This window comes from Haliotis asinina, chromosome 12 (genome assembly GCF_037392515.1).
Source record: "Haliotis asinina isolate JCU_RB_2024 chromosome 12, JCU_Hal_asi_v2, whole genome shotgun sequence".
NCBI classification, from domain to species: domain Eukaryota; kingdom Metazoa; phylum Mollusca; class Gastropoda; order Lepetellida; family Haliotidae; genus Haliotis; species Haliotis asinina.
Window position 1 is genome coordinate 36,795,477 of NC_090291.1, and position 19,494 is coordinate 36,814,970.

A 19,494-nucleotide genomic window follows, 5' to 3' on the forward strand; every position below is an offset into this window, starting at 1 on the left:
ATTGAGAATACTGATCTACTATTAAGTCCTCACTTGAGCCACTCCTTAACGTGGTCCAGCATGTTCATGGGGATGGAATTGATCATGGAGGTTTTCCGACTGTAGTCTTTGAACACAAACACCATGTCGAAGTTCTTCAACTGGAAGGAGACACGCTCGAAGTGGACCAGTTCTACTTCCTCCAGTGTCACTACAAATGGAGGCTGCAACACAGAAGCAGTCAGTAAGAGAGGTGGTTGGTTTGGAAAGTATTTGTGGTGTGGAAGTGTAATTTTTTCTTTGTTTTATGCCACAATGGTAAATCATTTCATCATGGCATGATCACATCCCATCCATTTGGTTGCTTCAAACAGTATAGGCTACTGGCGCGCTTCATCAGACCTGGAATGCCTAGCGCTACACTTTTTGCAGTGTTAAGAATCCAAAAAAGGGCAAATCTTGGTTTCAAACCTGCAATTAACAGATCCTGATACAACCAACCAAGGGATGCCACCTTGCAAGGCAAACTGTGGCACCTTACTCAATGCCACTCATGAAGTTATGTACACTGAACACACAATTATCTGTAAAATGTGTGAGCCAATTTACTGCTGGATATATTCCTTGACTTCCTAAACAAATATGCCGAAAACACAAAACCCATAGAACACAGCTCAGCTTTGAATTATTTCTAGAGCCACCTGCAGTGTCTGAAGCATCTGTCTTGCACATTCTTATCACTCACAGGGATTTATCATGACCCACTCACTGACTGACACTTAAACAAATTTTGTTTCAAATAACAGCAAAAGTTCTAAGATTTGCGTTACAACTTTTCCAATCTTTGTTGGCATAGCTTTGTATCAGAAAACACAACACTAACATTAGGGCTGTAATGGATCTACCATGAGAGAAATATTATATCTCGTCAGCAGTGTTAATCCATCAGGGCAATGATTAGTGACAACATCACATTTAATTAGTCAAGTGCTGCATCAGATACATTCCTGAGACGTGTTATTCACATCAAAGAACTTGACATATATAAATCTTGCTTGACATCCACAAATCTTGCACTTCTCATTCCCTTTTGTAAATCTTCCTTGGATAAATAACACCCAAACTTAAAGAAAACATCACTTTTGAAACATTCATGCAGATTTGAGTTTAGTGAGCGCAAATAATGAATTGAATTCATGAAGGAATATGGACCCCCATTCACTGCATACATGAGTGAATCGCCAACTAATATAGAACAGGTCTTATCGTTTTGTTAAGGTGTAAATTTTTACGACTGGCTTTAAGGATAAATAGAAATTACAAAAATCTCAGTTTGGAATCATAGATAGAACTTTGACTCACCCATTCTGTCAGGTTGACAAGACAGCCACTGGTGGGTTGTAGTAATACTGTACTTCTGAAGGGGGCTCCGTGGTACCCAAGTTCTCGGAAGGGCGTGTCAAACTCAACTTCTTGTTTCGTGATTGTCTCCACTTTTTCACAGAAACTCTTAAAGGCAGACTTAAGCCTCTGTCTGAGTTCTCGCTCTGCCTGTAATGTGAAGTCAACGAGTGAGAAACAAGTTGGTGCGGGAAGAAAGGTTTGGTTTGCTTGTTGTTTAATGCGCAAATGAAAAATATTCCACCTTTAAATAATCGCGTCTGGAGCAGACAATATAGTGATCAACAGCATGAGCATCAATCTACTCATATGGGTTATGATGACACGTTTACCAAGTCAGCGAGTCTGATCACCCAATCCTGTTAGTCACCATTTCCAACAAGCATGGCACCTGAAGGCAAATTCTAACCTAGATTCCACAGTTGTGAGAGGAAAGGGCAGGTGGTGTTTTATTGTCTTAATGCTGCAGGAAGCATATAATAAAAAGAAATAAAATGAAAAGAAAACAAGAAGACAAAGTCATCAATATTACCCATAACAGAAAAATATTCTTCTACTATATATTACAGTATTCTGTTTTGGAGTGCATGTCAGAGAGGCGGGAGAATATCTTAAAGTTTTACAGTCCTGCTCCTGAAAAGAACACTACCACCAAATTCAGACGAAGTCAATCTTGCTGCCATGGAAACAAAAAATATTTTATTCAGAAATCCAAACCGACCAAAAGGCACCACTGTACCACCAGATTTGTCTATATGCCTAGTTTGGTGAAGAAATAGTGTATGGTCTTAAAGTTCTTCTCTGGAAAAGAGCCCAACCATCAATTTCAAAGCCAAACATACTGTCATAAAAACCACACTAAAAATAAAGTTCACACACTGGTGTAACCCCCAAAAGGCACATGGAGGGATCATGGTGAACATGGCAAACATGTGTACCAAGTTTCATAATGCACCAAGTTTGGGAGATCTGCTCCGGACAAGATAACATCCTCAAAGCCTTATAAAAATCTTCACTCTTATGTATTTCACTTCTAAATGCCCTTCAATGACTTATTACACCAATGGTTAACCTGGGCAGGCACCTACCCTCCTGCATCCATGTCACGAGTTCAGTTTTATGTCGCCTTCAGCAACATTCCATCAATATCACAGCAAGGGACACCAGAAATGGGCTTCACACATTGCGCCTCTATGGGTACATGACTGTGGAATATCTGAAGCATGTCATATATTTAAGCAATGAGCTTATCACCTGTTCAGCATGGAGATCATCTCTGTCATGCATGTGCTGGTGTTTCCCCAAGTCAGTCGTGATCTCTCCAACTTCAGTGTAGAAAGCCACGTCGATGTGCTTCTTCTTCCCGAACAGGATGGCATGCTGTTGGATGGATAATACATGGGTCACAAACTGACATAAAAAAAACCCTCTCAATACATACAACTGGAATGGTAAGTAATCATTCTAATATTACATCCTGAGTGAGTTTAGTTTTACGCCGCAATCGGCAATACTCCAGTTATGGGGTGGTGGTGGTCTGTAAATAATCGAGTCTGGACAAGACAAACCAGTGATCAACAGCATGAGCATCGATCTGTGCAATTGGGAACCCATGATGTTTCATACTTTTTCGATTTGATTTCATGTTTGTTGGTTGACAGTAAGGGACCAACAATCCTTGGTGGAACAACAAATTTCCGATCTAACCATCCCCAAAATAAATAACTATTAACAGCTGTCAACAGCTGTGACAGCCAAGTATAGGTGTACACTGGGTCCGTTCTAGTAAATTCATATTTGTTGGTCACACAATTTGGATTCAAACTGGTTCTGGAAATCTGGTATCGAAAGTAACCTTGCTCACGTATTGCAAGTTAGTGTGCACAGAGAGAGCCAAGAACCATCTTAGTATTGGAAGTATTGTCTCTCAAGACTCGCAAGCCCTATTCATATAGATATTTCACATATAAACAGTGACAAATATACCATCATGGTGATATGCAGTAATTGTCATGGCAAGTGGTAATTAAAACACAAGGTGCCACAGTATGACGACAACCCACACATGATTTCTCATTCTTAAAACACCTGAGCTGACCTTTCACAAAATGGAACAAGCTATGAACTGTTTCTCCCTGACATCATGTCAAGATGAACAAATGGACCAGATCTGACAATAACACACTACAGTTCACTGTTCATGAGACTGACCTTGAGGTGGAAATGAAGCAGGATGATCATTTCTCCGTCACACGGCTGGAAGAACGCATGCTTGATGTTGTTGTAGAGGATGTCCACTTTGTCCCCTCGCACTGATGTGAAGCGGAAACCTGGGACAGAGGGGCACAATGTAATCAAGTTATTTTTCTCTATCCTGCAATACATGATGGCCAAACTGGGCTGAGGTTTAATGACTGTTAAACACCACTCTCTGCAATATTCCAGCTACATGGCAGCAGTCTGTAAATAATCGAATCTGGACAAGACAATCCAGTGATCAACAGCATATACATCAATCTATTGGGATATGATGAAGTGTCTCAGGAAAGTCAGCAAACCTGACCACCTGATCCTATTAATCGCCTCTTACAAGCATGCATTACTGAAAATTACTTCTAACCCCGCTGTTCACAGGTTATTAGTCTGTGAAACACATCAAAAGACATCAGAAGATATACAACTCTCACGGATAAACTAATTTCTTTTGCCAACATTTAGATGTAGATACTAGCACCACTATCAAGCCATGTCCTCCTTTTTTCCTAAAGTGGCATTTTAGAAGTTGAGAAGTACAGTACTGAGCAAACTTTATGGACAAAAACTTCTTTCTTGAAAGTGAACGACTCACCATTTGTGTGAGCCTCCAGGGTGCCAGAAATTCTCTTGGAGACGATGTTTGGTTTGATGTATAGATCTTTCAACTTTGGATTTCCTCGATTGGGATTTACAACCAAGGTGTCTTGTTTCACAATGCCCTGAAAAAAAGAAAAAGAAACAAACTCTCACTAACCGGTTCACCAGTTTGATACGCCAAATGCAGTGATGCAGTCTGCATACATCAACTGTTTCAGGGAAATCCACAAAGACTGCATGCTGTGGAGTCAGAACAATAGAAGCTAAGGGAGACAACTGAACAGTATACAACTTATTTAACAAGGACAATTCAGTAATGAAGCTTGCAAAAAATGAACCTATGTTACGAATCATTTACTACAAAAGCATGCATTCCTAAGTTCCTGATGCACTTACGTACTTAATATAATGATCCTAATCATTCCATGTCCTTGTTATCTTTAGGGTTGACCATAAAGAGACCAACGGGTCCATCATTACTCTCCCAGAGATAACAATATGCAGATCACTTATACTTTACCAAAGTCTACTTCATCATAAACCTCGCTAAATATGTGTAGTTTTGTTTATGACCCTTCTCTAGAGACTTATTTTTGGCATTCCCCAAACAATAAATCCTGTTGGCAGTCACCTCTTTCTCTCTCTCCTCTGCCTCTCTTGTCTTGAACTTCTTCTGCACCTCCTTGATGAGTCGGAAGGCTGTGTTGAGATTGGACGAGGGTGCGGAGATCTCACCAGGCTCTTTGGTGTTGGAGCTACGATACGTACTGGAACATATAGGAACATGGGTGAAACAGCGTGAGCCTGCATAATCGATTCACAATGAACGATTTTAGCTTTGAACAGATGACGTTTGTAGCAGTATTTCTGCGATAAGACACTGTTTGTAAGAGTCTGGAAAACCAGAATATCCTGTTATTTGACACTACAGTGTTGCACCTAATATATCCGGAAAACTCGCTTTCCGAACGCAAAATTTCTTAAAACGAATTCATGTAAAATTACGTTCATTTTCACATACAAAACACTAAATTATGTGCATTTTTTGCCTCGTATATCCGGATGGCTGAGCACCTGCATGTTGACACAAGCGATTTCCGAGGGCCTCGTGTTCCGTAACAGGAAAGAAGTCAGCAGTCTTTGAAGTGTGAGAAGAAGTGTGAGAAGATTAACTACCTCTGAGTAGCATGTGATCAAGCAAGCCTGGACAGCTGTGAGTGAAAAGACAATTGCTAACTGCTTTCGTCATGTAGATATCCAATCAAATGAGGACCCTCAAGAAGACATGGCCTTGTCAGAACTTCACGATGCACTACGATCCTATGCACAAGTTGCTACTGTGACTGCCAATGATCTTGTGAATGTCAACAGTGACGAACTGACCGGCGAAAGACCTCTCGCTTTTCTACACAGCCAGCGCAAAAAGCTATGACAGATTTCTTCAAGCGAGCATAACTGCATGAACAGGTATGAGACATTTTATGTATGCACTGATATCTATTTATGTGTAATCAATAAAGATTGATGCCTACTATGTTTGTTTCTTTGTACATATGGGCCATGGTTCAGATATCCGAAAATTCGCTTATCTGGACAATTTCAATAAAAACACAAGTGTTCAGATAAACGGGGCACGACTGTATTTGTTTATGACCCCCCAACCCCCCCCCCATGTCATGCACAAATTCAAGTACCCCACCATTCATGATTTTTATATCTTTTCATGTAAAAAAATGCCAATCCCCACCTGCCCTGAACAAACTGGGTAGCCCCACCCTTAATGTCATCACCACCACCACCTCCCAAAGCATTAAGCATGTGTAGCTGACGACCTATACCAACTCTGGTCTTCATGGGCAAAGCTCAACCTAAAGAGACACTTCACTTGGTCATGCATGCTACGTCTTCACAAAGATTCTACGAATACTCAATTACCAATATTTTGATTTGCTATTTTGTCAAAGCAAATTGAAGATCTCTTCACGATAACATCAACATATTCCACCTTGGTCACATCACTAACTGTCCCAAATATTCTGAAAAGTATGTTTGACACAAGGGTAATTTGTACAAATATTTGCCAATACTTGTGGAAATATGGGGTCAGAATTTAAGAAATGCTTGTGGCTTATCACTGAGTGGTAGAATTTAATTAACAATCAGAGTCACACAGTGACAAACATGAGATCTGATGTGTAACGTTACATTTCTTTCAGGAAGTTGGCATCCGGCTGCTGAAAGGCATTCTCATTCTTCCCCAGGGTAGCTCCAGGGTGGAAGAAGTTGACTCGCAGATATGTGTAGTCGCCTTCCACCGACGACGATATATTCTAGGCACAAAAAACAATCACAGCGGTCAAACAACAAGCGGCATGGTTAAAACGATACTTGTTTGAACAACTTACTGTCTTTCAATAATCATCTTTCTTCATTCCACGTAACGATCATCAACGATCCGAACAGCTCATAAACTTGCATACAGCATACAGTAATTACTACAGCCTCTGAGCCCTTTGTTTTATAAAGGAAAATCCAAGCATGTTCCATGTTCTACTCAAATTAATGATAAATGTACAAGCCAAGGATAGAACTGAGATTTTATGCCAGTATTTTTAACTTGCCGGATTCCACTGTAAACTATCACATCTGATTTCACTGGATTGTCAAGTGCAGCAAGTTTGGAAACCAAGACAATAGTGTGTTGCACAGCGATACTGTAGAAATACTCACTTTGATTGTGGATATATGAAAAGGTACAGGACTGCCAAATATTGGGAGGATGATTGTTTCATAACGTTTGTCTGAAATAAAGAAAAACCATGAAAACCTGTTGCCACTGACACCTCATATTTATATACTGTTATTCATGTCAAACAGAAGCTGGCGCTGTTAATGAGACTAAAAATACTACCTACACATCAGTGGTCAACCAATTCCCCTCTTCCAAATACCTGTATCTACACGAAACCAGGAAGAGCTGTTTTCCCCCATCTTACACATGCACAAGCTGGATGGTTAAAAGATACTATTATCTGCAAAACTCATTATTATGGAAGCAACCTATGCTTGTTGTACAAGGCAACTAATGAGACAGGGTAGTCAGACTTGCCGACTTGGTGGACACATCATTGCCTTTAATGTGTATACATCGATGGTCATGATGTTGATCACTGGATTGTCTGGTCCAGACCTGATTATATATAGCTGGAATATTACTGCATGTGACAAACTTACCTAAGTCCTCCTATTAGATGTATCTAAACGAAACTAGGAAGAACTGTTTTTCCCCACATTACACAAGCAGCAAGGTTAAAACGATACTACTACTTATTATTATGGATAGTCGTGATAAAATCTGCAGACATTTACAGCAGGATCAGCTAAAATTATACAAACCTGTAGAGGTTATGAATTCTTTGAAGAATGTCCTCCTTGGGGTACATATATAGCATTAAAATGTCCATTTAAAAATGCCTACGACAGTTGTAACAATATTGAATAAATATTTTACAAAACAAAAACTCGTTTTTGTCTTGTGAGACCACCCCTACAGGGCCCCCACCCGGGCCCCTTAACAGCCAAGAGCAGGTAACTCTCGCCGTGTACCTCATACCTCACTTTTCATGCTGAGATTGTCAGACAGAATGTGGGGAGGCGGGTGGCCGTACCCCAAGGAGGACATTCTTCAAAGAATTCATAACCTCTACAGGTTTGTATAATTCTTTTTCAGAAGAAGTCCTCCTTGGGGTACATATATAGCATAAGACAGACTCCCAACGAACGTGAGTCGGGAGCGGCATTCTGTCTGCTGATGTGTACCCTACACACACTCTCATACACTGCCGAAGCTGCGAGAGATAGAATACACTTACCCAATCACCAAGCCGCTGATGTCAATCAGGCGGGGGCGTGGCAACATAGGGCCGAAAGAGCCAATCGACAATAACCCAGCAAAGGTGATGGACATATGACCACACCTCATGCCATTCACTGTAAATATTCCCCCAAACCAGCGAAGTAGTGCCGGGAATAACAGTGCAAGGGTAAATATGAGCGTATGTCGACGCTAATAGTGAAAAAACCGTCTAGAGGTAGTTTCTCTTTGTGTTTTTGTTGTTTTTATATATATATATATATAAAAACACCACCACCAGGGGATATCCGTCACCAATATAACAAGAAATGTTTCGTGAAAACCCACCACCAGGAACATTTCATGATAAACAAAGTCGAGATCTCAGACGCTCATTCAGCTAGGGGAATCACGACTCTGCCCACTGGTGAGAACTGTATGGCCAAACCGAGCACGTTCCCGTGAATGTTTGTCCAGTTGGTAGTGACGGATAAACGTGCTCGGTCGGCTCCAAATAGCCGCAGAGCAGATCTCCTCAATGGGCAGAGCCGCGGCATAAGCCTGTGACGTAGCCACTGCCCTAACAGAATGAGCCTTTAACCCATTAGGGATAGGTAACCCTTTATGAGTATATGCCATACAAATGGCAGAGACAAGCCACCTAGATATGGTTTGCTTGTTCGCTGGCAGACCAGCTCTTCCCCCGCCATAACAACAAAACAACTGGTTATCTTTTCGGATATCAGCAGTTCGTTTGATATAAGCCCTAAGGGTCTTACGGACATCTAAGACGTGAGCACGTCGAAGAGAGGTACCGGGCGAGGGAGGCTGCATGAGCTTAGGGAGCTCGATAGGCGCTGTAACATGAAAAGCGCCTGCGATCTTAGGACGGTAAGAATCCGGCAGTCTAATACTGACCCTGTCTTTGTGAAAGACGGTCAAAGCAGGATCCGCTGACATTGCATGAATGTCACCTACCCGCCTGCCAGACGTTACCGCCACAAGAAAGGCAGCCCTCCACGTTAACAGCTGGAGAGAAAGAGACGATAGCTCGTGAAAAAGAGGACCGGACAACCAGTCAAGAACGACTGACAAGTCCCACGGGGGACTAATCCGCCGGACAGTCGGACGGATCCTATCCACACCCGCTAAAAAACGCTGAACAAGAGGGTGCTGCCCCAAGAGAGCACCGTCAACAGGAATATGGAATGCCGAAATGGCCGTGGAATAGCCCCGGATAGTAGAGGCGGCTAGGCCTGACTCTAACCGGGACTGCAAAAATTCCAGTACTTCAACTAGAGTTGAAGAAAAGGGATCAAGAATCCCCCTGTTGACACACCAGCGCGCATAACAGGCCCATCTATCCTCATATTGAACGTTTGTCGAATCCCTCCGCGAAGCCAGAATTGTGTCTGCAACTGGTGCAGAAATTCCGCTCGCTTGGAGGCGATTCCTGACAGTGGCCAGGCCACCCACTGAATCCTGGGATTCGGGTGCGGCGCTCCGTTCTGGGATAGTAAGTCCGGTCGAAAGGGTAAAAGGACAGGAGGCAATGCCAGAAACCTCATCATTACCGGAAACCAGCTTTGAGACGACCAAAGAGGAGCAAGAAGCACTAACAGTCGAGCTGGTTGGGTGGCAAGCTGCGAGAGGACCCTGGGAATCAGCGGCAGAGGTGGGAACGCCCACAATACCCTGTCCGTCCAATCGAGCTGGAAAGCGTCCTGAGCGATGGCTCTCGGATCCGGTATCCGAGAACAAAACACCGGAATCTGGTTCGTCCCCCCAGAGGCAAACAGATCCACCTGGAACGATCCGAACAACCGGGAGATAATCCCGAATATCTCCCGATGCAACATCCACTCGTGAGGAGCTAGGACACGTCGAGAGAGCGCGTCTGCTCGAACATTGTCCACCCCGGGGAGATACACGGGACACACCCGAACATTGAACCGGTCGCACCACTGTAGAAAGTGCCACGCCTCCTCTAGGAGGGACGGAGAAACCGTACCGCCCTGTTTCAGGATATAGGTCATTGCCGTCTGGTTGTCCATCTCTAGACGTACCACACAGCCTCGAACCGTCTCCCGAAAGTGTTGGAACACTAGCCGGACAGCTCTCAATTCGAGCACATTGATGTGCAGGCGCGTTTCGTGCCGTAACCATAGGCCCGAAACTGAATGGGCGCCCAGCACGCCACCCCACCCTGTGAGGGAAGCGTCCGTCTGAATTGAAAGGGTTGGTGAGGGAGCGTCCAGACGTAACCCCCTGGATAGATTCCCTACCACTGTCCACCACCGTAAATGAGGAAGGAGCCACTCCGGAGTGAGGAGAATCATCTCGTAACTCCTGCCGTGGGGCCACATTCGCGCCAAGGCGTACTGAATGGGTCGCATCCTCAACCGCGCCCTCCAAACAACGTCCACCGTCGCTGCCATGTTGCCTAGCAACTGGAGCCAAACCCGAGCCGAAGCCGAGGGGGACTCGAGGAATTGCATAACAACTCTCTGAACTTTGGAGATCCGATCCGGCGACAGGGAGACTATGCCTCTCGCTGTGTCGAACTGTGCGCCTAAGAAGATCAGATCCTGTGTAGGAACTAGGTCTGACTTCTTGAGATTGATAATCCAGCCCAACCTGGTGAGAATACACATTATGGCGAATGTTGCGTCTCGACTCAAGTGAGCGGCAAGTGCTCGTATAAGCCAATCGTCCAGGTACGGGTGACAACACCTGCCCTGTGACCTGGCCACTTGCGCTGGGATTAACATAAGCTTGGTGAATACCCTCGGAGCCGTAGCGATGCCGAAGGGAAGCACCCGAAACTGATAGCATACCCCGTCGAAGGAGAACCGCAGGTACTTCCTGAACTCGGGATGCATCGGAACATGCAGGTACGCATCCTTGAGGTCGATGGACGTAAGCCAGTCGCCTCTTTCTACAGATGAGATCACTGACCGTAGTGTCTCCATCTTGAATGACGGTACCTGCAGCATAGTGTTCAGCCGTTTGAGATTGAGAATCGGTCTGAACCCTCCGTCCTTTTTGGTGACCAGGAAATAAGTGGAGTAAAATCCCTCTTGTTCCTGGCCCCCTGGAACCACCTCGATGGCCGCCTTGTCCAGTAAAGACTGAACCTCGGCGCGGAGAACCTCGGCTTTCTCCGGAACTACCGGCACAGGAGTGCGCCGAATTCCGGAAAAGGGAGGCGGGTCTCTCTTCCATAGTGGTAAGTGGCCGTCCCTGAGTGTGGATAGGACCCAGGGGTTGGAGGTTACCTTTTCCCAATCCGACAGGAAGTGGGAAAGGCGGCCACCCACAGGAAGGTTTGGCAGAAGGCAATGAATGCCCGACGTCGGCAGTGCTCCGACTGCTTGATTCGGGATCACTTGCAAGGGCTCCGGAGGATGACTTACTGGGAAGCCGGGGCCGACTTCCCTTTCCTCGGAAAAGGATGCTGGGGCGCCGCAGCCTTGCCCTTGCCCCTACCCTTACCCTTACCCTTCCGCGCCTGCAAGGGCTGTGCCCACTTAGCAGAGTCCTTGGCCGGAGCCGAAGGATAAGCGGAGGAAAGCACCGGGGGACGCGCACGAGAAGTGTGAGGCTGTTCTAACAAGGGTTTAGACTCCTTGAATGTAGACACAGCCTCCGCGGCCTCCCGGACTACTGATGCCGCTCCCGGGAAGAGAGTAGATCCCATCCGGAATGGCAGTGAAAGTAGCGCTTGTTGAGTGGCCGGCGAATACCGTGCCACGGACAGCCACAGTCTACGGAGGCCCATAACTGCAGACATCATCTGACACGCCGAGGACCTGATCGAGTCCCGCGCCAGATGTGACTGCACCTCCGTAAGCTGTTGAGCGAGCGTAGGGGAAACACACTCCTCCTCAACACCGCCGCCGTCAACAAGCCGACGCTGCAATACCGAAGTATATGCGGCGTGTATTGTGACCTTAAGGCATTGAGCTGCATTTCGGTACTGCTCCTCAAACGACCTATAAGCCGATTTGAGGGCAGTAACGTTAGAGGTGAACGGAGGCAGGCGGCGTCCTTGCTTAGCCGAAGCTAAGGAGCTGCCAGAGGAACCCCCCAGGGCGACCGATGCATAGATACAGTCGTCGACCACTGGAGGGTTATACAAGTCAAGATCACCCATCAGGTAACGTCGGTCTAGCTCCGGCAAATCGAAGCGTGACCGCGCTCCCGTTAAAAGAGGGTTAATCACTTCTGACAAAATAGAAGGGAGGATGCGCAACCGAGAATCCACCACCTTGGCTGGGGCAAAAGCCTCACCCGGCAGTCGGAATTCCTCGGGGTCAGGTGTCGCCGAAGCAACCACGACCTGCGGCAGGACAGAAGCAATACGCTCCCGTACCTGCCTCAGCGAGGCGCCGAGCGAAAACGAAAACTCACTCGGCCCACCCCGGTCCTCCCCCTCCTCCATTATCTCCTCGGCGCGATCCCCCATGAGTGACACCTCAGATCTGTCATCTAAGGATAGCTCCGGGGGATCGGTCGAGGGAACATCCGAAAGAGAGAGAGGCCCGAGCAGAGCCGAGCGGCCCGACGCCATAGACCCGACGCCCGAGACTGAGTCTGGGTGGCGGATCGCCGGCAACGCTCCCAACATAGGCATGGTCCCATGACCAACACTGGCAACCTCGGAGTGGCTGGCAACCGACTCTAAAGTCGGTTCCTGCGCACCCCTAATGGAAGTCCCCACACCGGCGCCAGAGGCGTGGCTGGGGAGTCCCATGGAAGCCGAAGCCGGATACACACCCGACTCCGGACGAACGCCGATCTCCTGACGGAGACCGGACATCGCATCCGAAATCAGGGTATGCACCGACGCCATTTGCTGCTGTAACAAAGACGAAAGTAAATCAAAAGTTAACGGTTGCGAGGGTTCAGTGGGAGGTGCTGCGGAGGTAGAAGCCACCGCTGGAGGTGGAACCGAAGTACCCTTCGCTGGTTTTGCCGTATCCCCCCCCGAGACTGACGCCGAAGACGCCTTCTTAATATCTTTTTTAGCTTTTTTTGAAGGCGGCTCCTGAGCCCAAATATCCCCCCCCGCCTGGATCAAAGATCTATAAAAGATCAAGTCTGCATGACGGGATTTTTGAGCCCTGGGGGAAAAGTCCTGACATACGGCGCATCCTTGCTCGTCGTGAGCTTCCTCCGCCAAGCAACGCAGGCACAGAATATGCTTATCCCTCGGGGGGAGTTTTGCGTTACAAGTAGCACACACCTTGAACTGGAAAAAACCGAACCGTGCTATGATTAATAGCAAGGCCCGTTAATCCAACAAACACATGAGTATTTAACAGAAACAATAATACGCACTGGCGATATTTAACCGTTAAATAATAAGAAAGCTATTTATGAAAACATACAATAGCATATAAGGATTTCTTTACCATGGAAAAGAAAGGTAAAAAACCATACAAATATCCGGTTTGTATTTAAAACCACCTAAAAGAATAGGCAGAAGAAATAACCACCAGGTACGTGCCGCCCGCCATCTTGTCAGCCACATGACTGAAGACCACGGTAGCCACGGAACGTTACAACATTTCATGAATGAAAAAGAGTGAAATATGCATTCCTAATACCGCCCGTGCGTTAAAAAGGAACCATACATACGGTTTTCGTAGCTTTCTCACTCATTTCTCTTCAATTCGTAGGTTCTCTAAGTATGAGAGCTTGCTGATGGACGACTGTCCTCAAAGACGACAGCATGAAAAGTGAGGTATGAGGTACACGGCGAGAGTTACCTGCTCTTGGCTGTTAAGGGGCCCGGGTGGGGGCCCTGTAGGGGTGGTCTCACAAGACAAAAACGAGTTTTTGTTTTGTAAAATATTTATTCAATATTGTTACAACTGTCGTAGGCATTTTTAAATGGACATTTTAATGCTATATATGTACCCCAAGGAGGACTTCTTCTGAAAAAGAATACAGTTTTTGTGATGCCACATGCTTTATTAGTCAGGAATCATGCAGTTACTCTTTCCCTGATCATATATCTGATATCCGATACATATCTATATTTACCTACCAACATATATCTTGAGATCACGAACTTCTGATTCTTGAGGGAAATGGTTGAAGCTCTTATAGGAGACATTGGACTTGCGCACTCTACAAAAGAATGTCAACAGTAGTTTCAATACTTTACAGGATCCTCACAGTACCATCAAAGGACCATAAAATGAATGGATGAGGGACCCTAGATCCCATAAGGTGCTATTAACCCAATAACTAGAAGAACAGACACCATTTCAGACAAGCATGCACTGCGATGATCTTGAGATCAAGGATACAGCTTAAATTATGGTCAACACGGTAATCACATCTTTACTATTATTGTTGGCTTTATTATCGTTTCTACACCAGCATGACTCACTTTTTCTCCCCCGAATCTGATTTCATCCCCTTTAGTCGTTCCTTGGCCTCCTCGTTCAACCTTTGGGCCAGTTCTCTCTGGTGTTTCAGTCGCTTGTCCTCCGAAGACACATCCGTCTGGAAACATTCACTGATGCTAACATCATGTCTAATTATTACTTCTATCAACCTCTGAACCCAAACTACAATGAACATCTAACAAGTCATTCAGACATACCGAATATGAATCTTACCACACAAAAAAAATTGAAATAAATGATTCAAACTTTTACAACATTCTGATATTTGGCAACAAACTGTTAATATCTTTTCCAAAAATGCGAGAGACAAAGAATTTCAAGAAAAACACTAATTTGTTAAAAGGGAAAAAGAATATGTTCCTACAGTAGAATTTTGTAATTTGTTTCAGCTGAATTTTGATACTTTTACCAATGAATTTGTCTGGGGCTGTTTTTGAGCACTTACCCTAGTTCTACTCTCAAGCACAGCTGTGCGCCGACCACGGCCAAGCACTTCTTCCTCTTTCACCTCTTCCTCTTCTTCTTCCTCCTCCTCCTCTTCCTCATCTTTGAGGAAGATACCGATGTGCTTGATACGTTTCTTGACACCAGTCAGGACTGAAGCAGGGGCACCCTAGGACAGACATAATTCACTGAATTCAACCAGATTATCTACCCATACAATCAGACGTCCAGAAGGCTGGTTTTATTTAGCCTGCTCACAAAGAGACAACCAGAAGGCTGGTTTTGCCTGCTGACAAGTAGATGTATCAAAGGCTGATTTTGTTTGAGTACAAGCAGACATCTGGAACGTTGGTTTCGTTTCGCCTGTTAACAAGAGCACGTCCAGAAGGCTGGTTTAGACTGCTGATAGGTAGATGTCCAGAAGAATGGTTCCAAAATACGCACAAACTTCCTCTTATCCTTCTTGTAATCTGTCATATGCAAGGCAGTAGTATCTACCTGCCTCACTGTCAAGCTCAATAAACAGAGCATGTGACCTTGAATTTTGTTTTACACCACACTTGACAATATTCCAGCTATACAGCAGCAGTCTGTAAATAATCGGGTCTGGACCAGACAATCCAGTTATCAATAGCATGAGCATCCATGACATGTGTCAAACAGTCAGCGAACCTGATCATCCAATCCCGTTAGTGGCCTCTTACAACAAGCAGGGGTTACTGATCTTGACGGTATACACCCTAAATTGTTACTAGGGCTATATTCCCAATGCACAGGGCATGCAACCAACAATGTCCAACCTACCTCATTGACTAGAACTGTGTCACCAATGAAGAGGGCGTATGTCTTTGAGTGTTCATCTTTCCCTTCTTTATTTGTCAGACCAGAAAACCCAACGTTCACATTGAACACCATACCTGAAAACAAAGTTGCAGATGAGTTACTTCAAATGTACAATAATAACTGGGAAACTCCAATTAACTGATTACTCAAATGATTATGTTCCAAAAACCATGACAGTGAAGGGTGTTCTGTTGTGCACAAGCGAGTGAGGATGGTTTCATGCCGCTTTTAACAATATTCAACCAATCTCGTGGCAGGGGACAACCAAAAATGGGCTTCACACCGATGCGGGGAGGGTATTCTGAAGTGCTGAAAAGTGCTCCCTGGTAGTCTGACAAACCAGTGTTTTCAGTATTCTTTTATATTGATGAAAAATAATTCTGATCTTGAACTCAATACTGTAAACCAGGAAATTTTGCGAGAGATAAATAAATGAGAAAAATGCAATGTTTACTGTGTCACATTAATAAATCATCATATTTATTTAAAGCTGATTTTTCATGTCGATGTTCAATAGTTTTGCTGATTCGAACAAACAGGATGTATGCTTCTCGTACACATGCTTCATCAACGGGTCCATATCATCAAGTTGTCAAAGAGCAGAGTAACGATGTTTAATAACGATAATTAATCAAAGTGACAGTACTTGTGTATCGCTTGCGTGGCATTACAAAACAACAGGAAGCAATCACTGTATGTGAAGTGACGCTTTGGTGTTCCATAACAGAAAATAGCAAAGTGAATATACTGATCAGTATCTTGCAAGTCGCAAAAATTTTATGGTCGCATTTTTGGTATTGACTGTTCAATTGCAAAATTTTATCGACGGCATAATTTCCTGATTTAAAATAGTTGGTTAACATATTGCTGGAGTTCACAACCATATGATAAGCACATCCTAAAATGGTCAAAGTTGACAACTCTGCACAACAAAAAGCACTGAATCTGTTATTTCAACAGATCCTGATCACTCATTCAGGGTCCAGAAGGGAATAGAACACACATAAAAAAATTCCTGTATGATTTCTTGAACTTGATTGTACTAAGAATGTTAATAACAAGTACTTGAATTGTTCCTGATCATGACAACCCTTAACTACCAAGAGCAACATGACCACATCACACTCTCTATCCAACATGACCACATCATACTCTCTCCCCAGTAAAGAGAAAGGTTTTCAAAGAGTCCATACCCTTCTTGGCAGGAGAATTAGTCTTCGGGGAGATAAGGAGGGAGCCCTCTCGGAACTCAATGCCCATTGCAAAGCCGAACGTCTTGGTCATCTTCTCCATCAGGTTGGGTTTCTCAGACTTGACCAGCTTCATCACAGCTTCATAAACCTCACTCAGCTTTGTACCTGGAGGAAGAACCACTCATTCAGATATACAGAACATATGATCTTACTTAATAAGTACAGCCAGTTGCCAAAAGATCTCCAGAATGGTTCATCACTCGAACAATCTGCCTGACCTAAACAGTGAGTGAGTTTAGTTTCATGCCACACTCAGCAATATTCCAGATATATGGTGGCAGACTGTAACTAATCAAGTCTGAACCAGACAACCCAGTGATCAACAGCATGAGCATCGATCTGTGCATGTGTCAACGACATGTGCGATGACATGTGTCAACCAAGTCAGCAAGCCTGACCACCCAATCCAGTTAGTCGCCTCTTACAACAAGCATGGTCACCGCTTATAGCAAGATGGATTGCTGAAGGCCTATTCTAATCTGGGACTTTTACAGGTCCCATACCTAAACAGGAAAAGAAACCTTTCCAAATTTTCCACTAAACCACATGAGTGGACAATAATTAGTGACTCCTCTATTTTCTACTGATTAGTAAAACTGATGAAAAAATAGCATCTCACTCACCGTGTTGGAGTTTGCCGAGGATCTCATCCTCCACCTTCAGCAGAAAGTCATAGTTTTTCTGCATCTCATCTGTTGGGTCTACAAGGAGAGTGCGGCAGATGTTGGAACAGTACGACTTGTACCGTGCTCCCAAACAGCAGACAATAGCACCAAAGTGAACCGGAGAGTCATCACTGAAAAGCAACAGGAGGCCGTCCATTCCACAAACATGGGGTAATGTGAATGAGTTGGGTTTTATGCCACATTTAGCAGGATCACACAAATAGGCGTACTCTACCCAGGGACCTTCACTGGTCTTTTTATGAAAAGAAAATTCCAAACTGATGCAGATCTTAAATGTTTACCACATCTGCAAAACCTGGAAACCAAATGAAGGAGTAGTGTAAGTAATAAGGGCACAAGACCAGTTCAAACTAATTAGTACTTAATATCAATAACATGGTTCTAGACCACCTTTCAAAAACACCAAAACCCCACATGACACAACCCATCTCCCATTCACACAAGCTCACTGTGGAAGGGCGACAACGACTGTGGGCTTGTATTAACTTTATTGCACACATGTCTAAACTGGGTCACAGTAGTGAGCGGTCGTGTCGGCTGACAACCAATCAGACGACCATAAGACCACTGTGAGCAGGTGTGAACCATGTTATTGATATTAATTACTAATTAGTTTGAACTGGTCTAGTGCCCTTATTACTTATACTACTGAAGGGAACCAAGGATCTTAACTAATGACCAAAACGTTTCTGACACGCTAGATGATACAATACTTCAAAGTGAAAAGCAACAAGTGCCCCGCAATGCTAGATGTGAAATCGTATTGAAGGTGAACATGGGTGGGCTTACCTGACGGTGCTGAACTTGAGGGAGTACTTGCCCCCACTCTGGATGATAGCAGGGTAACACATGTCTAGCTGGGAGGTGTCCACCCCTGTCACATACTTCTTGTTCTGTAGGGCCTGCTCCACACCATCAGCCAGCTTGGAGTGCTTCACTTTCTGTGAACAACACATTTCTGTACATTCAGCATGAAGAGTTTCATACAATACATTGTCAGTACTTAGAGACAAAGAAATGTGAAAAGATGAGATCAGACTCCTTTAAAAATGGAGTCCTCAGAACATATTTGCGGTTGTTGACTGTGAACTAGATTTACTGAACAAACGATTGGCTAGCTATGAAGATGACGCTCCAGTTAATTCTAAGAATCAATCGGTTGCAATGATCACCAATCAGAATTCTACAACCAACTAAACAAGAATAACTGTGCGGGGCCATGTCTTCTCACAAAAAGATAAGTGTGGTGGTAATTCCCACAATTTCTAATATTGATGTTTCACCTGCAATACCAGTTCACGGTAGATTTTACGCAAGTGCATGCAGAAATAAATTATGAAATTCTAAATATTTTAGATATTTAAATACTTACCTTACCATAGGTCTTATGCATATTACCTCAAGCTCCACCTAGAAGAGGTCAGACAGTCATTGATTTACCATTCTCTAGAATGGCTACCTCATGTATACGAATGTTCAGAAAGAGAAGTCTGAAGAGTCCAGAAGAGTGGAGGAGCATCCAGTGTTAGGAGGGAGTTATCCTTAAGACCATAAGGTAACAAGAAGTAGTTAAGTAATGGACGGAAGGTCGGGTGAACTGTCGGTCAACCACCAGTGGACCAAAAGACTGGAGACCTTCCACGTTCTTGACTGCTAGATCCCGCAGGTAGTGGCTAGGGAAGACTTACGGGATTTCCAAAAACACTCTTCCAAGATAGCTGAATGGTGAGAAAGGGAGAAAAGCTGTCTTTCTGTAAAGG

General features: G+C 44.4%; 1 protein-coding gene across 1 annotated transcript in view; it reads right to left on the minus strand.

Annotated features, from left to right (window-relative positions):
- LOC137258663 (FACT complex subunit SPT16-like) overlaps positions 1–19,494 on the minus strand; it is a 35,820-nt gene that overhangs the window by 9,376 nt on the left and 6,950 nt on the right. Inside the window, exons 7-21 of the mRNA XM_067796357.1 lie at positions 18,524–18,675; positions 17,672–17,844; positions 16,989–17,153; positions 15,757–15,869; positions 14,954–15,121; positions 14,490–14,605; positions 14,142–14,224; positions 6,964–7,034; positions 6,439–6,563; positions 4,865–5,000; positions 4,229–4,355; positions 3,592–3,710; positions 2,635–2,760; positions 1,342–1,530; positions 34–203 (exon numbers count right to left, since the gene is read on the minus strand). Of these exons, the coding sequence (XP_067652458.1) occupies positions 34–203; positions 1,342–1,530; positions 2,635–2,760; positions 3,592–3,710; positions 4,229–4,355; positions 4,865–5,000; positions 6,439–6,563; positions 6,964–7,034; positions 14,142–14,224; positions 14,490–14,605; positions 14,954–15,121; positions 15,757–15,869; positions 16,989–17,153; positions 17,672–17,844; positions 18,524–18,675 (2,033 nt within the window). The remainder of the gene's footprint in view (positions 1–33; positions 204–1,341; positions 1,531–2,634; positions 2,761–3,591; positions 3,711–4,228; positions 4,356–4,864; positions 5,001–6,438; positions 6,564–6,963; positions 7,035–14,141; positions 14,225–14,489; positions 14,606–14,953; positions 15,122–15,756; positions 15,870–16,988; positions 17,154–17,671; positions 17,845–18,523; positions 18,676–19,494) is intronic.